The 24,154-nt window shown below is 38.2% G+C and overlaps 1 protein-coding gene across 2 annotated transcripts in view; it reads left to right on the top strand.

Moving 5' to 3' along the window:
* UST (uronyl 2-sulfotransferase) overlaps nt 1-24,154 on the top strand; it is a 162,754-nt gene that overhangs the window by 96,797 nt on the left and 41,803 nt on the right. For both annotated transcript variants that reach the window (XM_017822055.1, XM_017822053.1), the window contains exon 5: nt 6,120-6,273. In XM_017822055.1, the coding sequence (XP_017677544.1) occupies nt 6,120-6,273 (154 nt within the window). The remainder of the gene's footprint in view (nt 1-6,119; nt 6,274-24,154) is intronic.

Below are 24,154 nucleotides of genomic sequence, written 5' to 3'. Positions count from 1 at the left end.
GCTCCTGCTTCTCAGAGAAAGGGAAACTAGGATTATTCTGGCCTGTAAGGTCTCACACAATGCTGATAATGTGTGAAAGCAAGCATGTCCTTGCCAGAATTGCTCCTTCCCTGTGAGTATCCTCTGCTTATGGTTCTATATGCCTTGGGTTTCATTTGCCATAGTGCAGTGCAAAATGTTTGCTTATGTCTTTCTAGCCTGTGGCTCAAGTGGCTCTTTACCAGTAAATCACTCCCTTCTTTATTCTCTCATTTTGCAGCTTTGTTTTCTGAAAATAGTACCTGTTTGTACTTATCTTCTGAATCACAGATTATCAAGTTAAACTGTGTAGATTCAAAGCCTCAAACATGATGATATCCACAGCTCCCTCTTTGATGGTGACTATGTAGAATTTCACATCTGGAACAGGGCAGCCATGTTTTAAGTTTCAGTTACATTGATTTTTATGTTCTGTAGATTGTATACACGATATATACTGCCAAGGAATTTATTTTTTATTATACCTAATGTATTTCAGTTTCTATATGGACATTCCTAACATTATGCAGTTACTCTCTGCAACAGCCATTTCCACAGGACAGCTGGAATCACCCATAATTCTCTTGATAAGTGTATTCATACAAGAAGCTGAATATGCAGTGCTGAATGCATTGCAACATCTTTTGCATAATAACCTTCCTAAGAAGTCGAGACCCAGGATTTCATGTGAGCTTAACCATCTCAGCCAAATCTGCGATCTCATCCAATTTTGAAGATGTATCTTTTCTACACATCACATCTGTTGATTTAATACTTTCCAAAGAGCCATATCAGCTGTTCTACTATTTGTGGAAAATTTATTGTAATACTTTGTAATTAGCTTTTCTATTACTCTATATAATGTGCATCATTTACATCTCTGAATTATATTGAAATATTAATCAGAGGTTCAGAGAGATCCTGAGCCAAACCTTTAAACAAAGTCTTAAATACAGGGTGTCTGGAATCAGGTGATTTTAATTAATGCAGAGTTTAGCTGCTGTTAGTGTTTTCTGTCTTACTTGTTTCCAGCTGTAGTTTTGCATTACATAGATGAAAACATAGTTAGTATTTCCTTTACTTAATTTGTGGATACTATACAGACCCAGGCACAATTTGTATCCATGTTAGTGCTATTCATTGTGAATTTATATATTAAACTACTTTGATATCCTCAGGAGAATGAAAAGCATGGGGAAAAAAAAACGCTCATTGTTTAGCATGCATGAATGACTGACAGAAATACAGCCTAAAATATTCTGGGAGATTTACAGGATAGTGAAATACAGAAATACAAGGGTTTATAGTGTTATCTTTTAGCCATTTGCTGGTCTGCAACAGCTTACTAAACAATTCCCAGAGGACTCAGTTGTAATTTTACAATGACATGACCTAGATACATCACTTCAGAAGCTGAAATTTCTACTGTTGAAATCACAGCTCCAGAAAGGGTAATTAATGAGGAGTGGTGCCAATGCGCATTATTTTACTGTTAACCTTGAACCACTGGGCATCTTATATCCTCGCACACATGTCCCATTGAAAGCCAGGCCAGCCAAAGATGCAGTTTTGAAATGAAGATATTTATCTCATAGAATCATAGATTTGTTAAGATTGGAAAAGACCTCTAAGATCATCAAGTTCAACTGTTAACGTAATCTGCCAAGTCCACCACTAAACCATGGCCCCGAGTGCTGCATCCACAAGTTTTTTCAACACTTCCAGGGAAGCTGATTACATCACTTCTCTGTATTGTTTGTTTTGTGTCTAAGATAAACCAGAGAGCAGTAATAAAAAAGGAAACTGGCATAAATTTTAGTTCAGCTTTTTGGGGAGAGGCAGCTTAGTTAGTAGTCTGTGAGAAAGGGAAAAGGCTTCATGAAGCCAAAGTTTCTAACTGAAGTCTGCTCTACCTTGTACCAGTTCAGCTATGCCAGCACTATTATGACTGAAATAACTGTATGGGTGACATAGGTCCATCAGTATAGAAATGCCCTATATCAACTCACTTTCCTTTTTTCTCTCCTAATTCTAAAGAAAAGGTTGAAAACGTGACCAAAACATAGGGTGAAGGCTAGGAGAGAGGCACTACAGACAAAAGCAGGAAGATAAACTCCTTGATTATGGAGGCTGGCAATACCATGTAGCCCCAAGCAGGCAGTACCTCAGCTCACTCCTCTTTGCAGCCCATCCTTGAGGAAGGTAATTGGACCATCCCAGAGCTGCCTGGTGCCTTGTGTGCAGAGAAGGATTGCTTTGACACAAGTTCATGCTAGTGCAAGACATTATGGAAACTATTCATTTCAAGATACCTTTTCCAGAAGATTAATTTTGAAATAACTGCATTTTATTTAAGCCCTAAAAAGGTGAAAGTTGTATGTTGGTGTTTTTACATGACTTCTCCATGAAGCTGTGCTGCAGAGCAGGTAATTGAGCTGTAACATAATTGATGAGTAAATTGCTGGGCAATTGTGCTCTTGGCATGTGATTCTCAGTTGTACGACACTAAAAGGAAATTGTACTTCCTTTATAAGAAGGACACAATATACCTGTCCCTATTAATATTAGGTAGCTGTCAGTTCTGGTTTGCTTCCATTGTATTGAATTTCTAGCAACCAATCTGTTTGTTTAAGGGGAGACATACATTAAGAGAGTAAGAGGAAGACAATGTTTTTATAGAGAATAGATTAAGAGTCATCTTTTCCTTGAGGAGTTGTACTTTGCCTGCAGGGATGAAGAAACCTGCTTCTGCTTGTGCATAGAGTTTTTTGCTAAATGGAAGGGCAGCAGCCTGCTGAAGTGAAATGAAAAATAATAGAAGCTAAGAAATCCTCCATTTTAAAGCCAAGCAAATCACTTTGGTTGATTTTTTTTCCTAACTCATAAGAGGTTTGTGAATGGTTTTGACATGTAATAAAATTGGAATTTATCTGAGATGTTTTTCTAAGGGGCAAGCTTGCAACATCTGGCATACTTCTTAAGCTTTTTTTTTTTTTTAATTTGCTTTTATTAAAAAAGACATAGGGGAATGTATTATTAATGAACCTAACCATCATTGATTGAAGCCTGAAAATATTCCAGGTTAGTTGATGAGGACTCCAAAAATATACCTTTCACAACAGAGCAGTTAAAACTAATGGAATTTAATAGTATTTATGAAATAAATCAGGAGAAGAAGTTAAATACAGGAAGAGCACTGCAGAGGATTTGGTGTGTACATTTGCAGTGCTCTGCTGGAGTGGGGCTGTCTTGGCCCACTCTCCCAGTTGCAGCAGTGTGCTGCTGGACTTGAGAAGGATCGGGTAACTTCATCATGCAGGATCCAATCATGATCCCACTCAGATAAGGTAAGTCTTCTGCTCAAGCCTAGAAAATATGATTCTTCTCCGTTTTAAATCATTCACAATAGGTGTTTGAGTATAAATAAGGTGACATGATGTATAATTAGAGCTCAAATGTATTTTTTCGTAAGAACACTTTCAGGTGGGTGTTGTTAATTTGAAAAGTTTCGCTCTGGAGAGCTAAGTAATGTTTAATATGTTGTGATTGATAAGTATCTAAAAATATGCAGAACGTACTTGAACAAATGGAGCATTGATTTGCCCTTTTCTCTAAATAGCTTAAGGTAATTGATTTTTTTAATGGGTAGGATTTTTTATGCTATGTGACTGCTGTTTAGCTTCCATAAAAGACTCTCAGTACAGTCCATAGAAACAAATGGTTAGAATCTGAAGTTTTATAAACTATGTTTTAAAAAAATGCACATTTNGAATAAGAGCCAGAACAGACTTAATTTTCCTAAAAATTCCTTGCTTGTTGCTTGGTGGAGCAACTGCAGCTGGGTGTATAGCAGGCTGGTTACATTATGCAGAAAATCAGAAATTCAAGCTGTCCCATGTTTGGGGGGTGGGAGACATACACGGACTCCATTTCAGAAATGGAAGTTCCTTTGTAGCATTTGTGAAAGGGTGACTTCCCATCTCAGCTGTCTTCTTGGAACAGATGAGCTTGGATGAGCCTCTTTTCTCAGAGCTGTTGGTACTGAATTTACAGTCCTTGTCTTCGGAGACATGACCTTAACAGCAAAAGGATGGGCTCTGGGACTTTGGTGGATTGGTTATGCAACCTCACCCCTCCTTTTACTTCAGAAAAGACAATATGTGTTGAAAATTTCTATCTAGACAACTAATAGCTGTCTGGTTTTGATTGAACACTTAGGCTTAACATCCTCCACAAAACCCAGGGTACGACATCTCTGCTCTCTTGCTTCTCTGAATCTTGTAATCTTTTTGTCTCTGTCTTTAGACAACTTGCTGCTGTCATCCCTTCTTACTGTCTCCATTGCTTCCCCTTTTCTTTGCTCTTCTCCACTCCCTCTGTCTTTAGATTATTGCTGATCTGCATCAAGCAGCACGAAGATAATGTGTTCAGTAATTTAGATGCAATCTATTCTTGCCAGAAATTTCACTTGAAAAGTTTAGTTTTCAAAGCTACCAGTCATGACATTCACCAAAAACTTTCTATTTGAATAAATTTTGTCAAAGCTTTATGCCCTCATTGTCTTGTGGTATTTGCAGGAATACCTTTTTTTTTTAATGTAGGTCTTATTGCTGTATAAAAACAAAAAGCAGCAAAGATAAACTTAGAGAAGAATTCAGGATACTAAATTCATGAAACTTTACTTGCACACCCGTGTCCAAACTGGGCTATGCACTAATTAGGAAGCAAGGAGCATCTGCCTTTTTAATTGGATTGTTTCAAAGTTTTATGCTGTCTGTGCAATTTCAAATTATGGCAGTGATCCTGCAACATTGAGGTCAATGAAATACTGATACGCATAGTTATTCATGAGACAAGCCTTTGCAGACTGTATTTAGAGGCCTGGGGAATCATGGAGATTCAAAATCAAGTTGAAACTCTATGAGATTTTTCTATTGTCTTTTACTAGAATTTTTAATTTTAGACAATTTTGCTTCCTCTTTAATATTTATGAGAAGCCCTGATCTTTTATTATATGAATTCAATTATTCGTCGACTCAAAAAATGAGGAGAGGCTGAGAGGTTTTTTTAATCTAAAGAGTGTCTCCAGTTTTCTCTCTTCTAATCTAATATTTTACATTTTAGAAGAAAATATTCAAATTGTGACTCAGAAAATCATCAGAATAGCATTTAAATACTTCAGTGTGGCTATGTCCTCTAGCTCCCAAAAATAAAGCATATGCTAGTGCTTCAGTGAGAATTGTTCACTTAACTGGGGAATCAGGAGGGAGAATCATAGTCCATGTTGTTAGATCAGGCAAATCCCAAGTTGAATTTATCATATGAACTTCTCAATTCTGGAAGGTTTTGGTTTATTTTATTCTTTAACTCACAGCGTTTGTAGTCCATGAGTCTTTTCCATGAATGTCCATTTTTCAATTTTGATCACAGAACAGTTCATGAAGTGCAGTACAGGGATAAGGTTTTGTGTAACCATGAAATAACCTCAAATACAGCTGGTGGTGCAGGCTGGGGGTGAGGGGATGAAGGTCTGCACAAGTTCCAGCAATATAAAGGTGGAAATACCATGCATATCTGTCAGTTCATCCAGAGGAAGCCTTTGGAGTAAAGCTTGCGTGTTGCAAAATCCTTTGCACGTTACGATACTTACTGTACAGGTGAAGGTGATCCAAGTCTGGCTTATGGCAGTTAGTGTTTTGTGGTGCCTGCTCTGACATGACTTCCCAGATGGCAAATGTGTTGAGATGAAGAAATGCTCATTCTCTGATTCATCTGCAGAATGTTTTCTTCATCTGAAAACAGCAAGGAGAGAACTCAAGAAGCAAAACTGTTGATACGGTAGAAAAAATGGTCTTAAACCAAAAAGTCTGTAGTACACATAGAGCTTAATGTGATATCATGTTTACTGTTTGTCCTGAAGAGATCTTACATGCATTTACAAAGTTTTGATAACTAGTTGTAAGAGTCTCAGTTTCACTCCTAACCTTGTAAAATCTGTCAGTTTCTGTAGGAAATAATTTGAAAGGATTCAGGTGAGAGATAATAGATACGTGCCTGTGTGGAACCTTCTGATGAGATTTACCCATTTTTCTTTTCACCAGGTTTGGAGGAGACCAGCCGGTGTACATCAATATTATTAGAGATCCTGTCAATCGATTCCTATCCAATTATTTTTTTCGACGATTCGGAGACTGGAGAGGAGAACAGAATCACATGATCCGTACCCCCAGCATGAGGCAGGAGGAAAGATATCTGGTATGTTTAAATAAAAGGCTTCAATTACCAATTTCCCCGCGTCGTTATATGATGCTGATGTTCAAACTGGATGCTTGAAAAGTGGGAAACTGAGGCATCTTCTGTCTTCCACTTTTTCCTCTGTCTTTGTCTTGCCTGGTCCTTAGTTTGCTCAGCTTTACTGTGTAGAGCGTTGCTGATGAATTGTTTGATATTGCTTGAATCTTGTATAAACTGACAGCAAGTCCCAGATTGCCACTGTTGAATTACGATCCTTTCACAGAGTTGGATTTGCAGTGTACCATAATATAATAATTCTGCCTATATTTGTCACTGAGAATATTCAGATAGACTTTTAGGTTGAAACTATGTCTATAAGTGTGCAGCCTCAGAGGAAAATTGTGAAACAGAGCAATTCAGTGCGCCCAAGCCTCCAATATTCTTGCTGCTAAATTGTTTGTACTATTCTTTATACTAGGGCTCTAATCTCAGTTCCTGGTTTGGTTTTGTTGCCTTTTTTTTTTATTAAGGTGATGGCAATAAGATAAGATAAGGTATTTATAATAAGTTTTAATTTTTTGCAACTGCTGAATTGTCTTAACACCTGTCAGCCTTTGTTGTAGAGCAAGGTCCCATGGCACTAGGTGTTCAATTAATGCTCAATAAGAAACACGGGGGCAAGGGGGGTGGTTGGTTTGTTTGATATTGATTTCTTTGCATGCACACAGATACCTCCCTAAAAAGGCAAAATGGTGGAATTAGTTCTTACTCTCTCTGTAATGGAGATCTAGTTTGATTGGACTCAGCCTTCAGCCACACTTGAACCTGAAGAGGGTTCAGTAACACAGAGGTGACAGGACAGCTTGATGGTCTGCTGTGAGATGTTGCAGGCCAGACATAACATCAAAACAAGAGAGGTCTTCAGCTTTTGGAGAACAAAGAGAGGATGTTTTGATGATGTTTTGGAGGGGCAGTAGAGTACAATATGCATGGATGAGCCATAGAGAACAAAGCTCTGAAGTGACCATACAATATGTTTCAATCCTAGCTGAGGTCAGATGGATCCAAGGAGGGCTGAGGTTTTTTCTATGTTATGGGGCTGTGTTGATTTTTTTTTTGTACTTTCTTACCATTGTCCGCTGTTGTAGACAAACTTATAAATTGTGAATAATTGAAGGGGGAAGTATCAGTGTAACTGTGCATAGCCTTAAATTTAATGACATCTGCTATACGTTAATCATTTCAGTAATGTTGAAAAGGGTTTCTTATTTTCTATGTGCCTAGAGATCCCAAAGAGGTCCCTGTGTCAGCTGAGCAGGTCTTGACCTCCTGGTGTGCAGAGTTGGAAATCTGCATGCTGTGTGTGCTTGGACTTCTGCTTCCTCACCTGTGAATGGGACAAGGGGGTTGCAGAAATTAATGTGGGGTGGGTTTTATAGTATAACATTTACCTTTTTAGCACTGACATGTTTTCTCTTTTGAAAATGTTAAAAGTGAGTGGTACAGTCTGTACTTAACTCTGAGTGCCTTTACTTCTCATTTGAAGTGCAGTGATTGGCACCTCTTATGACTGACTCTTTAAAAGTTGGTGTTAATTCAATACTGCCTGTGCAGTTTAAGATGTGATATGTACAGCCAGTGAAATTTTGCTTCAAACAGAACTTAAATGAATAGATGTAATTCCTGTTTGTTGGTTTAAAAGCCAATAAAAATCACCTTGCATTTTCATTTGCATTGGTATGTTCTTTAAGAAATAAATTATTTATATACACATGCACATGTGTATGCACATACAGATCAGTATAAAAACTATAATGAAAAAGAAATAAAAAGTGGCTGTCTGAGGTCAGTAGTCAATTTGTTCAAAAGACGGTTTGTTGGTCTGAGGCACCATCAGCATCCTTAATAAAACCTATTTTTGCATTTTCTTTTTGATCTTCTCTGCTGGTAATGCAGTGTTAGAATCCTGGAAAGGTTTTTGGAATCTGTCCTCCATCCCCTTCTTGGCAGAGTTTGGCGCTCACTTGCACTGCTCAAAGAGAGCAGTTGCTCCTGTCACAGTAACATATAGTGCACTTGCCAGTGAAATTCATTTTAAGGGAAGCCACTCATTCTGAATGTTCAGCATTTTTAAGACTTGCACTATCCAACCACATCATATATTGCATGACTGCATTTTAATCTTTTCCTCAGTGGTATGAGGAAATCTATTGGAATATATTTTAAAATTCAGGTATTGGATTTTTTTGAATCATAGCTTCAGAAATCTGCAAAATCAATTGCCTGATCTTGCTGTGAAGAAAGTAAGCAGCTGGTTTTACCTCTGAGCATGAGCCCATAGAACACTTTAGCACAGGACTAGTCTAATCACAATTCTTCCCTAATATTTTTTTAAATTCTAAACTCACCAAAAAGCATTACTTTCTTACAGGGGTCTATTTGAAGGATAAGCTTAGATTTAGCATAGTAAGTAGTTTCAGTATTGATCACAACATTAAACCCAAGCTTTTTGGGATGAGGTGTGCTTAACCATGAGCAGATTTGTGAAAGCATGGGGAGGATACGAGCTTTTTACTTTTCTTCTTCCCTCATGCCTCAGATCAACAGCTAGGAAAGTACAAAACTGCTGATTACTCCACAACATTGAGTTCATTGCTGGGGAACCCGAGAAGCTGTGTGTTGACAGTAGTTATAGACTTACAAAATGGATTGAAGAAGCTGTAAATGTAACTTTTCTGTTTTACCAGGAGAGACAGGTTTGCCTGCAAAAGGTATACATCTTTTGAAAACAGGCTAGTTGTGCTTTTATTGACCACAATGTTCTTGGCTTCCTATCTCTTATAAGGTGGTGTGGGCGTCTGGAAACCTTTCCAAGCCATCCTGGCATCTTCATCAGTAGCTGCCAACACTGGCCTTCTCCCATGAAAAGCTGAGAGCAGCATGCATGTTCTCTCAGAAACTGCAGTGTGAAGTTGTGGGAGCTCACCACAACTATAAAACAGGCTCTTAAGGGAGGAAAAGCATTTTAAGATCAGGTTTTGTGTCTGAACTCCTGATTGGCCTCTAAGTTGTGATATCCCTAATGGAAGTATTCCCTCCCCTCGATTCTGATCCTTAAGACAAAAAAAGGGAATTGAAAAAAAAAACCACCTTGAAGTCTTGTAGTACCTTGCATTCTGTTTTTTTAACTTTGAAAATCTGAACTGCCGACATTGCGAAGATCAGAAACAGAGACAGAAATTTCCACCGTTCACTGATCATTTGAAATTTTCTCTGAATAGGGCTTCAGGCTTTGACTCTGGTCCAGGGAAAACAACCATTCATTCAGGAGTCAGATAAATTGTTTTAAATGTTTTGGTAAATGTCTGTGTTTACCAAAATTTAATTGAAAGTCGGGATAGAAAACAAGCCCTTTATTCATGAGTCAGATATGGCAGAGGCAGCTGCTGCAATGTGAGACTCTCTACCCAGATCAGCCAGCCGCTTGTCCTGACCCAGCACTTTCTCTGCTGGAGTGAGTTACTGTCAGTCACCTGAAGAGATCACTTCCAATCTTCCCCAAAATAAATAGTGGCCGCGCGTTAGTGTGGAGTATGGCAGAGAGGTAATTACTGGTCTGAAATGGTGGTGAGCACCTCAGGTCAAGTCTCAAGCACACTCAGGAGAGATTCACCCTACATTATGGTCCTGTAAGATGAAATAAATTCATGAAAGTTAATTTAAATCCATTTTAATGAATGCTTTACAGGTTGAACTAGAGTTCTTATAGTAAATATGCTTCAATAAAGCAAGTAAGCCCTTATCAGCACAGCTATGACTGCTGCTGGTACCAAGCAAGAGAAAAATATGCGCCAGATGATTTAGTTTAAGGCTTGGAAGTGCAGAAGCTCGGAAGTACCCCTGATGAGGAGAGGGACTACTATAAGTATTTGAAAGCTTTGTATTAAAATTGTCCTTTCCAGAAGGATTGTTAGTAAATATGTAGTATTTATTACAACTTCAGTGTGAGACACCAAATATGAAAGGTTTTCATCTTTCCTTAACGTTTGATGAAACTTTGATCTAAGATAGCTGAGGCTGAATGAGTGTGTGAAGCAGCATGGTCTGTGCATTGTTGCCTGAATTGCAGGAAATCTGGTTACATGGGATTCTGATCTTTGTTAGCTTCTGAATAGCATGGCTCCTAACTGACTCAAGTAAAAGGTCTCTGAGCTAATTTGTCAGAAGTGAGGAAGTTTGTATTTAAAAAATCATTCAGTAAAATAAGAACTTATCACCTTCCTATGGGATCTTTCAGCTTTTCGTTAGATAAAATTACCAGTTCAGTTTACACCACATCTCTGTGTGGCTCAGCATAGTCTTTCAACTTCATCTCTGAAAATAAATGTGCTTTTCTCAGCTAAAAATAAAAATATTCTAACAATATTCAGCCTTAGTTATGTTAAAGATTACTCATGCAAGTGATCCTATAAAGGAGCATCTGTCTTTTTGTCTTTTAAATGAAATGTTAAAATATTTGTTTAAAGTGTGTTAGGATTACTGCAAAGAAGGGAAGTAAAATTCAGAGTATGTCAGAGAACTTTTAAGTCAAATTTCTTACTAATGAAACTCTCCTGTGACAAACATCAGCTTTTCTGGCTAAATATTTAATCCAATGATGTTTAGGTTCTTTCATAAATTTCTAGCAAAGTTATAGAAAAGGCTGAATGGTTAAACTCCATAGAACAATTTTTTGTGTTCCTGATTCTTGAGAATATCCTTATATGACTACAATGGTTTTCTTTAATAGAAGAATATTCACTAAATAAAATAAACCAAATTTATTTATATCCTCAAATTTCTATCTACAATGAAAACTACTCTCCTACCAATTTGTTTTCTGACAGCAGCTGTCTTCTTTCCTGTGTTTATCTTCATAACAGAAATATTTAACCATGGGAAATTGTATTGTGAATTGTCATCACTGGTTGTCATCAGTGGTCATCACTGAACTTTTTCCTTCTAGACTTTAGATAAGTTTCTTGAAGCTTTTCAGTTGCCAGAGACATGGCCTCCAGGAGCAACCATGGTATGGAGCCCATGCCTTCACCTTCTAAATGTCAGTCCCATGAATGTTTCTGTTTAAAAAAAAAAAAGGCAGTGAGAGAGTTGTCTGCTTGCAGATTTGATGGAGTGGGGGAATAAAGGGTTCATGACTCTATGTGATTTTTCTTCTGAGGACCTCACAAGTGTCCACTGATTGAACCTGGGAACTTTTGGAGAGGGTCTTATGAACCTGGTTGACATCATTTAGATTGGAAATCTGAGGCATGCAGAGGTTAAAATGATTTACTATAACTGTGCAGTGCATATGAGATATTAGGGAGTTAAATATATACATTAAAAAGTATATTTTTCAGTTACTGGGTTCTGAGCGATAGCTAAACATTTTATGCCCTCTCCATGTTTTCCCTACATACCCACGTACACACAGTAGTCATTTTACTCCCTGTGTTATATATTGGTGCTGAGCTGGTTTGAATTGGTCACTGGATGTGCTGCAGTGAGTCCTGAGCTGCAGCGTAGCTTTGCAGCTGTAGATCTGGTTTGAGAATCACACAGTAGCATCAAGCTCTGTGGCTGGGAATAGGCTGCCAGGAGGGCACTGCTGAAGCACAGCCACCTGTCAGCTGACCCAATTAGAACAGTTTGCTGCTTCTTCCCTCTAATGAGTGCTTTTAATAGTCTCCAGCTGTTTCCTTTTACTGCATTACCTCTTCACAGCAAAATTTCTGGCCCATTTTTGTAGCTCTTCATCTGTTGTGTGTGCTTTAAAGCACCTTTTTTTTTTTTCCTTAGATTTTCCCATTTTGTATTAATCAATTATTGAACCACAAAGTTAATGATAATTCAGACCTCAGCTGGAGGAGGAACTGATTAAACAACTTATAAAATGTAATATTGAAGGAAATGTTTTCATGGCTGACATTTACTTTTCAGTTACTTTAATTTACAAACCAGTATTTTTTTAATGTTCCCCTGTGGAGTTTGCATTCCAAACATTGCAGCATTATGCAGTTATACAAGAGCAAGAAAGTGTGCCTTCCTAATCTGCTTTCATTCACTAGTCTGAGTCGGTAGCACATAGTAAGTAAGCAATATAGCATTGGTTAAGATAACAACACTAAAATCTTTCATGTAATTCAAATACATTCTTATATTAACAGCAAATATAAGATTAATACCATGCTTTTATTTTAGTGATACTATTCTGTGTTGCATTCCTTTTTGTGGAGACAGGATACATGATAACAACAGAATATAAAAAAGGTGAGGTACTTTTTTCTTGCAGCATTATACTAGTCTGAAAATTTCTGGCTGTTGCAAATGTTAAGAAACTACACAAGAAACCAGAAACCAAGTAGCAGTAGAGGTTCAAGCACTAAGTACCCACACTCTTATTCAAACTTAACCTTATTACCAGGTCTTACCATATACTGTGTATTGGTAGTGCTATTTAAGACATTTCTATATATAGTAATTTAAGTTCTTTTATTAAAGGACCTTGCTGTATAAAGTTGAGAATGGTGAATCTTCATTTTTATGGTGATTTTTCCAAGTTTGTTATTTGTGCCCTTTCTGAGCATGATGTTCCTCTTGATGTTCTCTCTTGTGTTCTTTTTTGGTGTTTATTTGTTGTGGTAGCCTGGGGAACTAGTTTTCTCCAGCTTCTCTCTACAAAGATACTGTTTGTAGAGTGTAAAATCCCATCGACAGAACAAAGAGTCTAATATATGGATGCTGGCTTTCTAAGGCCATGTAAACTGTATTAGGGAAGAGGGTATGTCTGTGTTATATTTTCAGGAGACATATTCTTGGAGATTGAAACAAGAATAGAACAGAAAAGAGCATTCTTTTGTAGCCCAAGGATAAAAGCCAGTCTTGCCTTCAGTGAAGGCAGGAAAGCAGTTTTAGGGGGATAAAGCTTATTTCACATAGAAAACGATGGATTCTCAAAAGCCTGTTGCTGGTTGAGAGTGAATTCTTCTGTGTGTGGTAGATGGTTCTACCCTACATCAGCTTAGTTCTCAGTAGCAGTCAGAAAAGACAAATCAAAAGCAATAGAGAGCAAAATAGTGGACTTCATTGTGTATAAATCTCCAGTGTGTCTGCACTTGAATTCCTACATTTGTGATCTCCCTTTCCCAAAATGGGTTTGGAAGAATGGGAAAATACTCAGTAATCAGTAGGAGCAATGATGAAAGGCTGAAATCATTACTATATGAGGAGCAGCAAAGATTAGGACTTTCAGTTGAGGAGGAAGGAAACAAGGGAAAAGATATGTGAAGACAAATTCTCAGGAGGCATGGAAAAGTGGCATCAAGGACGATTGCTTGTGGGCTGTTTCAGTGCAAGACCTAGAGGATCCCAACTTGAATGGGTAGTTGCCACATCCAGGAAAGAACAGAAAGATGATAATAGTCTGGACAACATGTAGTTAAGCTGTGAAGTCCTTGCTCATCATTGTTGTGAATAACAGTTTATATGTATTCAAAAAGGAAACATTTCTTTACAGAGGGAGTGATCAAACACTGGAACAGGCTTCCTAGAGAGATGGTCAATGCCCGAGGCATTTCAACATTTAAGAGCCATTTGGACAACACCCATAAAAACATGCTTTAACATTTAGTCAGCCCTGAGTTGGTCAGGCAGTTGGACTAGGTGATCCTTGTAGGCTTCTTCCAGCTGAAATATTCTACTCTACTCCATTTTAAAAAGTCTAACTATATAGCCTCCAAGGGTTGTTAATTACCAGAGCAAGACCTCTTCATTAGAAAATAGCTGATAAGTACATATCTGAAGCCTCAGGCTTACTCAGAAAAGGTTCCTGTGTGTATGCTAATATCATATCCCGTACCAATTTTCTGAAATTAGTGATTGCTCTGGGTGACTCAAATCAAACTTTGTAATTACATGCTTGCAAATGAAATCTGCTGCTAGCTGATTTATATAAGATAGTTACAATTATAGACATCTCCAGTTTAATGTGTTGTATCTTGACTTTAAAGTAGTTGAGTGTTCTTGGGTATATGCCATAGTGGATAAGGCTTTGTTGTCTTACAGCTCTGCCGATCAAATGAATTTTTGTAAGATCGAAACTGATGCTGAAGCTACTAGTTGTTAATGCTGTCACAACTATTCTCAAATTTATCTTTAAAAGCTAAGATACAAGTGCCTTTAAAGTATAAAATGCTTCTACAGCTTTACATTATGCACTGCTAAAAGTAAAGATACCAAAAGAGAAGATGTAAAAATCTTTAAGATAGTGGGTTAAAACATTTTTTTAAGTGCATGCTTTTCAGAAACTAGAAGTCTCTTGGTTTTGATTTACAGTAGTTTCAGAATGGATGACTTTCAGGTGTTTGATAGTAAGTCTCAATTTGCGTATTTGAGTTTTCAGTTCTCATTAACTTTGTTAACGTGAAAGCAACACGAAGAGACATCTAAGGAGATAACACTTACATGGTTCTCAGTAGGTGATGACTTAACAATGATAATTAGCTGACAAGTAACTGTTGTAGGTGAATGAAAACAAGAGGATTGTGTGTGATATGAATTCATATCAATTATCTTCGGTGCATGGTCCAACTATGTGCATTATGAAGCTGAAGAGTAGTCTTCAGTAGTCATCAAGTAAAACTAATTATTAATATTTTGTTTGTCCTAAATTGAAATAGAATGATTTTTAGAACTGGAATGGTTTATCATCCAGAGGAAAAGAATTCCTCCAATTTCCATTTCTCTTAGTATACATTTTAAAATTAATATTTTTAAAGTTACAGTTTATACATGGCCTGAATTACAGAGATGTGGCATTGACCAGCACATAGTCCCTTTAAAAAATATGATGTAATAATACATGTATATGTGTGAGTGTGTACTTAGAATTAGGAGTGAGACTTTTTGAAATGTTTAGTATTATATTCATGTTTAATTAAAACATTTTTTGAAGACTTGTCTAATGAAATCATGATAGCTGTCCCTAGAAAACCTGATTATAAAACCTAAGTACACACCTTGCTAGGAGTAGACCTGTTTCTTTTTCCATGTGCTCTAACCAGCTTAAATGAAAACTCTTTCATTGAGAGTGTGATGGGGAAGAAAACTGCAGATCCTTTTACTCCTGACAGAGGAAGGGCAGAGAGAAACAGTATAACTGCCAGTAAATTGTGGCATGATAATGTAATTTCAAGCAGTCAGATACTTCCCTCTGTAGGTGTCAAAACCTGAAGGAACTGACAGTCCATGAAAATAAAACTTAATTTATTAGCCCGTTTTATTCCTTGTCTGTCATTTGCCTTCCTCTTTCCATTTTTTGGTTTATACTCAGTTTTCTGGCTGTCAGTGCTGCCAGCAAAGTGAAATAAGCTGAGATCCTGATCTCTACAACTTATTAGCTAAAGCAAAGCTGAAGCTTTGAGGTAATGGATGGCAGGGAGAATGCAGGGTAGTGGAATTAGGAAAACTGCCTGCCCGTGGTGCATGGCTGACATGGTGAGGGATAGCTGTGTTTTCATAAAAGCATCCAAGGCTTTAGGTGTTTGTTGTAAACAAAATATTTTCCTATCGTGTAATTTTTTGGTGGTAGCGTGGATTCTTCTGTTGACTGCAGAATGAGTGGGTCACACTTCTGAATTCTGTATTTTTAAGACTCTGAAGTAATTTAAGTTGAAACCGTATGAAGTGGAGATGACATTTTGTGGAAAAAAGGGACATCAGTGCCCAGACATACTCAAAACTTAGCTTATCCTAGTTTTTCTGAAGTCTGTAAGGTTCATTGTAAGCTACAGAGTAAAATCCTTGCCTTGTCCTGGTCCCAGCTCACATGGACCCCAGGGCCTGCTGAAGCACAGGATGCGCGATCCTTTCGGGTACTGTCTGTCTGTTCTTGCTCTATTTGCTTCAGTATGCTTCTACAATGTAGAGGTGAGCATTTATGTTTCTACAAAAACAACCAAATGCCATAGGTTTGTGTTGGCAAGTGGATTGGGATGTTCCCTCTGGTTGCTTGGCCCTGCCTGACAAGTGGCTGGTGTGCTTTCCTATAGGAGTGCTCTTCAGGTGTCAGATATTCCAGCAATCAGATTTTCCATCTTGGCATGAAAGGTATTGCTGCAGTTGCTTTTATTTTTCCTTCTGAAAGAATTTTTTTGCGAGAGTGTGAATTGTGTTGTAAGGATCTCAGCATACTAAGAGCTTCAGTTAGATGAGCAGTTTCAGTACAGAGGCTCCAGACTCATATTAGGTGTCCTCCCTTCTCATTTTCTTCCTGAAGGGCTATGGAAGGATGAGGGACTTCACACAATGAGGTGACAGATTGGCTTCTTTGCCAGACCGATAAGCAATTGCAATCAAAAGAGCAGTTGGCAGGTTCTGCTGCTTAGTGCAGTGGGAGGACTAATGGCTTCTGTTCCCTGAAACAAGTATGGATTCAAACCACATGCTCTAAGGCATCTTGGCACCTTAATGAACTGGAAACCCAATAGAAATAAGCCCAATCATCTGAGGGATATTGATGGTCAAAGGAAGTCTTTCAGAAAGCTATGTGCACCCTGATTCCTTCATCCTTTTTGTGGTGGAATTTACTCAAATTAAAAAGAGAAAATAAAGGCAATTTTTCATAACTTGATGAGATGATGTTACCAGGAGAAAATATGAGGGAACAGCATGTGCTAAACTGCAAAACTGTATTTGTTGTCACTGAGTTGGGGTTCAGGGCATTTGGCCATTTTTTCCTTTTAGTCAGTCAAGTAAGGAAGGATATTGCTGCCAGGAAATAATTTTTAATTGTCTTCCTTGTAATTCCACATTATTTAAAGAAAGAAATGTGAAAAAAACCCGAGAAACAGGCATCAGCTGTTTCAAATGTGCTTTTTTTCCTTTAAGATGGCTATTTGTAGTTGAATTACCTTGTTCAAAAATGCATACATCCCTCACCAATTTGCTGATGATGTTGTGTGGTCATGAGCTGTCATGGGAGTAGTAGGTGCCTATCTTGAATGAAAAGGTAATTCCATCTTTCATGATAAGCAGTAGACCTGCTGTGTCAGCTGAGGGAATATTTTGCCCATGAACAATATAGTGAAAATCTCCTTTGAAGTAAAAGCAGTGTTCACTTTTTCTGTTATTCTAAGCATTGCCTTTTTTTTTTTTGTTTACTAGTATTTTCAAAGCTCCTCTATCCCTTGAAAATGTAGTTGCTTTGTATAAAATCAAAAACAAACCACCAAAAAACCCAACAAAGGATATTGGCTGATTATTTGCTGTTCAGGACTCTGGAAAGTGGACTGACATTGTTTCAGCAAAGCTGCTTACTGCTCAGTGAATTACTGAAACACAGTCTAGTCAGGTTACCTTGAACACAAGATTTTCCTATGAACTCTGATCCAAGCAAAGCCAGCCGCTATTCATAACTGAGCTTGTCAAGAGTAATTTCCTTTTTCTTGGGGAAAAATCCACTAACCGGTGGCAAATAGGAAACTTTCCATGGTGAAGATGGATTGTTAAATGATATTATTATTATTTTTTCAAAATTATTTTCTGTTCTCTTTGAAAAAAGAAAACTAAGGTGTTTATCCATAGCTGAAGGAAAAAAACATGAACAAAATTTCTTGAGAATGTAATCCAAAGAGTCAATGTCTTTGATAAACAGAAAGGGGAAAAAAGCATATTTTACATCCTAGCAGATGTATTAACCTTAGTGATTTTATACTTGATCTTGTGACTTGCTGAACTTTCTGAAGCCATAGCACCTGAGATGGGTTTCTGTGTGGGAAGGGAGGTATGGTTTTGTTTTTCATAGTTATAAAAAAAGAACTTCAGCAGACAACTGAAGATTAAAAAAAAAAATTTAAAAAGAGGCAAATAGGAACATTATTTATGCTTCTGAACCTGGTAATTTTAGGAGGTTTTTAATACTTGGTGTTGTCAGTACAGTGATAGTCTTGTCAAACTGAAAAGTGGAATCAATAGGTTCCATTTGGTGTCTGCTATTCAGAATGACAGTTCTGTGAATGATGCAAAGTATTAGTAATTCTCCAGAAAAGCATTAGAACTGTTCAGCAGGGGGAAGATTTTAACTAGGGAAACTAGATCAGGGCAGCAGAACAGAAACCACCTCCAGATGCAGCATCAGGGAAGCCACGTGCAGAAGCAGTGTGAATTTCTTCTCTCTTCTGCAGCTCCTTTTGCATTTCAGCCCTGAGAGATGAAGGGAGAGATTCCAAGTCAGTAGATGCTGTGCAGAAGACTGACAAGAAAGCAGAAGTAGCACACAACTCAAACTTCTGGTTGTTTTCTCACCTTTCAAGAGGCTAGTGGTAAAGTGCCACCACAAAGTGGTAGGTCAAGGACATGAAAGACATTTAGACTTTGCTGCTATGAGGAACTGTTTTCTTAAGAGCCATTATTGTTCTTTTTGAGATTTATCATCTAACTTTAAAAAAATGGTCAAAACCAAAGGAATTTATAACCTGTACTCTTTTTTAATGGAGAAGTCAGCAGCAGGTTTCTTTTTTTTTTTTTTTGCTGGACAATGGGCTTGATGTGACTGGATTATTGAGGGACATGTCATGAGCTGTTGGATACAGCCCCTCTTCCTTTAGCGTCAGCAAAAGGGAATTGTATTACTTCAATTCATGAGAGCAGATAATCTAACCTGTAACTGTTGCAATAAAACGTGCATCAGCTAGCCAATGTTAATTTTCTTTACTGAAAATTTTGCTACATCTGCAGATGAAAGAAGCTTAATAATTTTTTAAAAAATACTTCTTTCCTGAAGCCTGCAATAATTTTTTTTTAGATTCATGTGGCATATCTTTCCTTCTCCATGTATATACTCTTTTATTTTGAAGATTTATATTGAAGAAAGTAAGCGTTTTCCTTCCCAATTCTTTTCACATGAAGTCCTGTAAAAAAAAAGGCAAATGGAGTGTGTTTGTTTTGCCTCTGTCCTGCTGGGATATATGAAAGCAATAATATTTAATGCTCATTGTCAATTAAATTCATTTCTTTTTGGCTCATGGATTTCTTCTCTCTGATGATATCTTTAGTATTTAGAACTCTTATATTTGTTCTAATAAGCCTCTTTTAAACTTTTATATTGTTAAAACTATTTTTGTGGACTTCTACTAAAACCAGCGTAATGCTGGCTTCAAGAGGTTGTGGCATTCGTAGAACTTCAATGTATTTCTGTTAGTATAAGCATTTTTGAGGTTTGGGCTAAAATCTGCTTAGTATAATTTCTGTGTATGCAGTCAAGCTTTAAAGGAATGAGAACATTTGACCTAGGAAAGAAAATGTGAGAAAAATGTGAACTACAAAAATGTTTCTTTATTAAAATAGGCTTTCCTGTATTGTAGCAATGAAGTGATATTTTGAAACACTTAAATCCCTTGGTGTCTGTGCAAATGATATTGTGTCATATGTGGAGGTATGAATTTCCCTTCTTGAGACATCCAGCCTGGATGGGGAAGCCAATACAAGCTGGCTAAAAAGTTGTTTCACCTGCAGTGTCCTCCCAGCTTCTAACATCTTTCAGCTTACCAACAGACATTGCTTCCATATGGGTGTTTAATAGCCCTTGATAGACCTCTCTTCTATGAATATATCATTTTTATTTTCTTTTTATTATTAATATTTTTTGGTGGTTTGGGATTTTTTTAAAATCCAGTTATGTCTTTGTCATCCAGAGTATCCTGTTGCAAGGATCTATGGGTTTTTACCAGCACTGAATTTCTTTCAGCACCCTGGAGTCCTTCTATATCTCCTTGAGGTCAGATTTCTTATCCGCTCTCATTAATATTCCCTGTAAAATTTGTTACTTAACTGTTAACTCTTCTTTTTTCCCCTTTTTTCACTGAGAATTGAAGAACAAAGGACTGTCTTTAGTGACTGAATCAAAGACCTTTTGGAAGGTGGAGAGGCAAAGCTTTCTCTGCTGATGTTAATTCTTCCCCTTGCTGATTATGTTCATCATTATAGTGTTGTCTAATATTAGCTAGTTCTGGCAATTTTCTGTTCATTTTATCCATTTTATTCTAAAGTGTCTTTGACTGTCACCTCAGTTCGAGACTGTTTTTTTCCTGACATACGCTCTTTCTACAGGGCCCTTTTCTGTACGTGAAAGCATCCCAGATTTGAGCAATCTGGTCTAGAGGAAGGTGTCCCTGCCAATGGCAAGGCAGTTGGAAATAGATGCTCTTTAACTTCCCTTCCAATCCAAACTGTTCTATGATTCTGTGATGTTCTATCCTTTTTTCGTTACATAATTTTTCATTCTGAGCAACCTGGTAATGCATATTACTGCTCAGTTGTGAGCAGGCCTCGCTGTCAATCCAGGAGACATTGAGTCTTAGTATTAGACTTGCTTGGCTGAACTTTGAGGCTTTTAACATTAACAGAATGGTGTATTAGAAGGGCGATGATCTGCAGTATTATATGATGATTTCTTCTGTATCTTCTCCAATTTGTTTTTTTTTAAAATGTGTAGCACAAATGATTTCTGGGATCCAGCATTTAAAGTCAAACAGAAGATGCTGGGTTCCAGGAGCCAGAGACATGAAATTATTCTTTAATTCCCTTCATGGCACTTTCTTGATCAGATGAGAACTTATATAAGGTACCAGCAAGGTCTTTTCTGCTTTTACTGAAAAAGCCTACGTTAAAAATTATTCTGTTTTAGAACTTCTAAGAAATTGAAAAAAGTCCAGAAGACAGTCTAAAAAGGGAATTGCTGTAGGGAAATGTAAATCTTCAGATGAATAAAAATGTGCTATGAAGCAAATGTCCTGCAGCTATTCCTTGTGTTCATTGAGATCAAGACAAAATGGAGTTTCCTTAAATTACATTTACATGGTTTTATATGAGATACTAGTAAAGTTTTTCTGACAATAGGAGCAATAAAGCATTGATACAAATTAGATGGATATGAACAGTCCTTTTTAACAGACTGGACAAATGGCAACCCTGGTATAGATGAAAAAAGCATTTCACAAAGCACTGACTTAGCACATGCTAACCTAATTTAGCAAAATCCAACCCATCCAGTTTTAAGTTACCCAAATATCAAGAAAGGAGATTAAGAAGAGGTAAAGAAAGAGAGAAAAAGAGAGAATTATAGCTACTACCCCAGATCCAGCGTAGGTCCAGCTACCAGGAGTCCCAGAAATGGCAGGGCTGCGACCATGTGATGGCTGCATGGTATTGGTTTTATCTGCTCTGGCCCCTGGTGCCCACACACCTGCCCCAGGTGGGATTCCTGGTGTGCCAGCCAATCTAGAGCTGGATTGAGGCTCTGGGGTGTGGTGTGGGGCAGTGCTCTCAGTGTCCAGCACCTGCTCCAAGGCTACCCAAGAAGGCTCCAAGATGCTGGGGTATGGAACAGGACACCATTTCACCTTCATGAAAGTTGACCTGTCCATTACACACATACACACACAGACACACATGCACACGTTTGAGTTGGTCTGAGCCAATAATTAATGTAATAATCCAGAATCTCACAGCTCCCCGCTTTTTAATACTTTTTTTTGTTGCATTGACTGGCTTTTTTTTGGTTGATTGGCTTCAAGCCAACATATTAAGCTGAAGGAGGGTAGATTCAGATTAGATCGTGGGAAGAAATTATTTACTGTGAGGGTTGTGAAACACTGAAGGAGGTTGTCCAGAGAAGTTGTGTATGCCCTATTCCTGGAAGTGTTCATAGTCATGTTGGATGGGGCTCTGAGCAACCTGGTCTAGCAGAAGGTGTCCCTGCTATGGCAGGGGGTTTGGAACTCAAACCTTTCCATGATTCTATGACATTGATGTGACTTGCTACCTAGACCAGTAATGCCAGAGAGGGAGCAAAATTTTTTGGAGTATTTTGTCTTGCAGTAACCTAGCTAAAGAGCTAATACAGAGATGAGCTAAAATGTGGGCACTTGAACCTTGCCTCTGTCCATAGCTGCAATTTCCTCAGAACAACTGTGTATGTGGTAACTTTTCATAAGAGTCCTTTCAAAAATAGCCCAGTGAATAATCAGGAAAATATATCAAGGTCCAGTCTTCCTGGTTGTCTTCATTGTTTCTCAGGGACTCCTCAGGGACTTTCTGCAAGAGGCCAGGATAGCCATTGTAGCCCCTGGCTTCTGACATCCTGCTGCCTGTGCCCCTCCATTCCTGGGACTTGTGTTTGCCTATGGGAAAGCAAGTCGTCTGCAAGAGACAGACTGTATTGTAAATCTTAGGTAAACACCTCCACATGTCAAAGCAAGTGGCTGACTAATGATTTGGTGACAGAAATGATGGTTGGAGGAAACATCTGAAAAATTGGAAAAGATAAGGGAAGAGAGTTTGTTTCCAGATAATAAGTAAAAAAATATTTTTGGGGGGAAAAACCCAACACATTTGTAAGAGCACATTGCTTTGTTTTACAGGACACCTGTTTTGAACTAATCTTTAAATAAGATGGCTGGAAGACAGCAGCTTGAGTCAAATGAGCAGGCTCTACGGAGTGCTTTTGCTTATCCAATGCGCCATTGCTGCTAGGAGTCCCTGAAACTTTCCACAGGGTATTCTTCTGATTCCTTGAATAGGTTGCTACCCGGTCTGCATCTCTCGCAGTGTACTGGGTCTTACGAAAGTATGGGGGACGAGAGGATTTGTTCCTTCTCTTCATTCTCTTGTTGCTTTTGCTGGTGCTTTTTATCAAACTCATGGTTTAGCTGAAGGCAAGGCAGTTTGTTGAAGAAATGATAATGAAATGGTTTGGAGAATTAAAGAGATCAAAGATTTTTACTTTTTTAAAAAAAGAAAAGCCTATTTCAACTCCTCTCAGCTATGTGGAGGAAAGGAACTTGAATACCTACAAAGGTGTGAAATGTCTGTGTGGCCTTTAAAGAGCTGTACAGAAGCCTTCAGAAGTGTATCCCTTCAAAAACAGATGTGCCAAGAACAAGCCGAAAGGAATGTTATCTGTAACTGAAAACTAGTTTTAAAACAGAAACCTTAGTTCAGCTTTCAGTTGTACTGTTTTTTGAAGGTACAGTGACATACTTCTTGACTTTCAAGAAGGAAAGCAATGGTTCAAACTAGCTAGAAGAGGTCATCTTTGGGGAGCACAACCCAAGCTGTTTAGTGCCCCAGGTACTTCCCTGTTTCATGCTCCAGTCTCCAAAGTCCTGTTATTGGCCTTCATCTTCTGTAGCATCCATTTCCACAAGGCAGACCTAAATCTGTTGCACAGACCCACCAGAGGATCAGCCTTACTGGATGTCTCTTATAGCTGCAGTCTCCTCTTTTGCGGCAGATGAATCCTCTTCAGGAAGAAACACAAGACCCACCTCTGCTGTCTCCTCAGTAACTATGTGAGATGTGCCAGGTAGCTAAAAAGAGAGCAGAAATCCCTGGCATCCATGGATTTCATGGTGCCAACAAAAGAATACGCTGGAAAGCACGGGCGGTTCTCGCAGCAGTGACACTATTTGGCCATGAAGGGACAGTCAGTGTCAAGGTGAAGCAGCCACATGCTCTGGTGACTGTTTCCCAGTCATTGCAATGACTGCATTGGTAAAAGCACTAGAAGAAATTAAAATAGTGACTGAAGTCATTAACAGTAGCTTGCGTTGCCCTGTGCAGGTGGAGTGCTGTGGTGGCATTGTGGCATTTATGTGAGCAAGCCCTGTGTTGTTTGCTCTTCTGGTAGAGGACCAGAAGGCAATGGAGGGAAAGGAAAGGGTTTCTGTTGCTTTTTTAGCTGGCAGACCTTGCACGGGAGTGAAGGTGCAATCACAGCTGGTGCAAGGGAATGTTTGGGGAAAGAATCCACATTTCAGTTAGCTAGATCTGCTCTGCCATCTCGTGGAGCTTCTCCCCAAAATGT

This window comes from Lepidothrix coronata, unplaced genomic scaffold (genome assembly GCF_001604755.1).
Source record: "Lepidothrix coronata isolate B3197 unplaced genomic scaffold, Lepidothrix_coronata-1.0 Scaffold94, whole genome shotgun sequence".
Classification (NCBI taxonomy): domain Eukaryota; kingdom Metazoa; phylum Chordata; class Aves; order Passeriformes; family Pipridae; genus Lepidothrix; species Lepidothrix coronata.
Note: the sequence above shows the minus strand (reverse complement) of the source record. Positions and strands in the feature narration are given on the sequence as shown.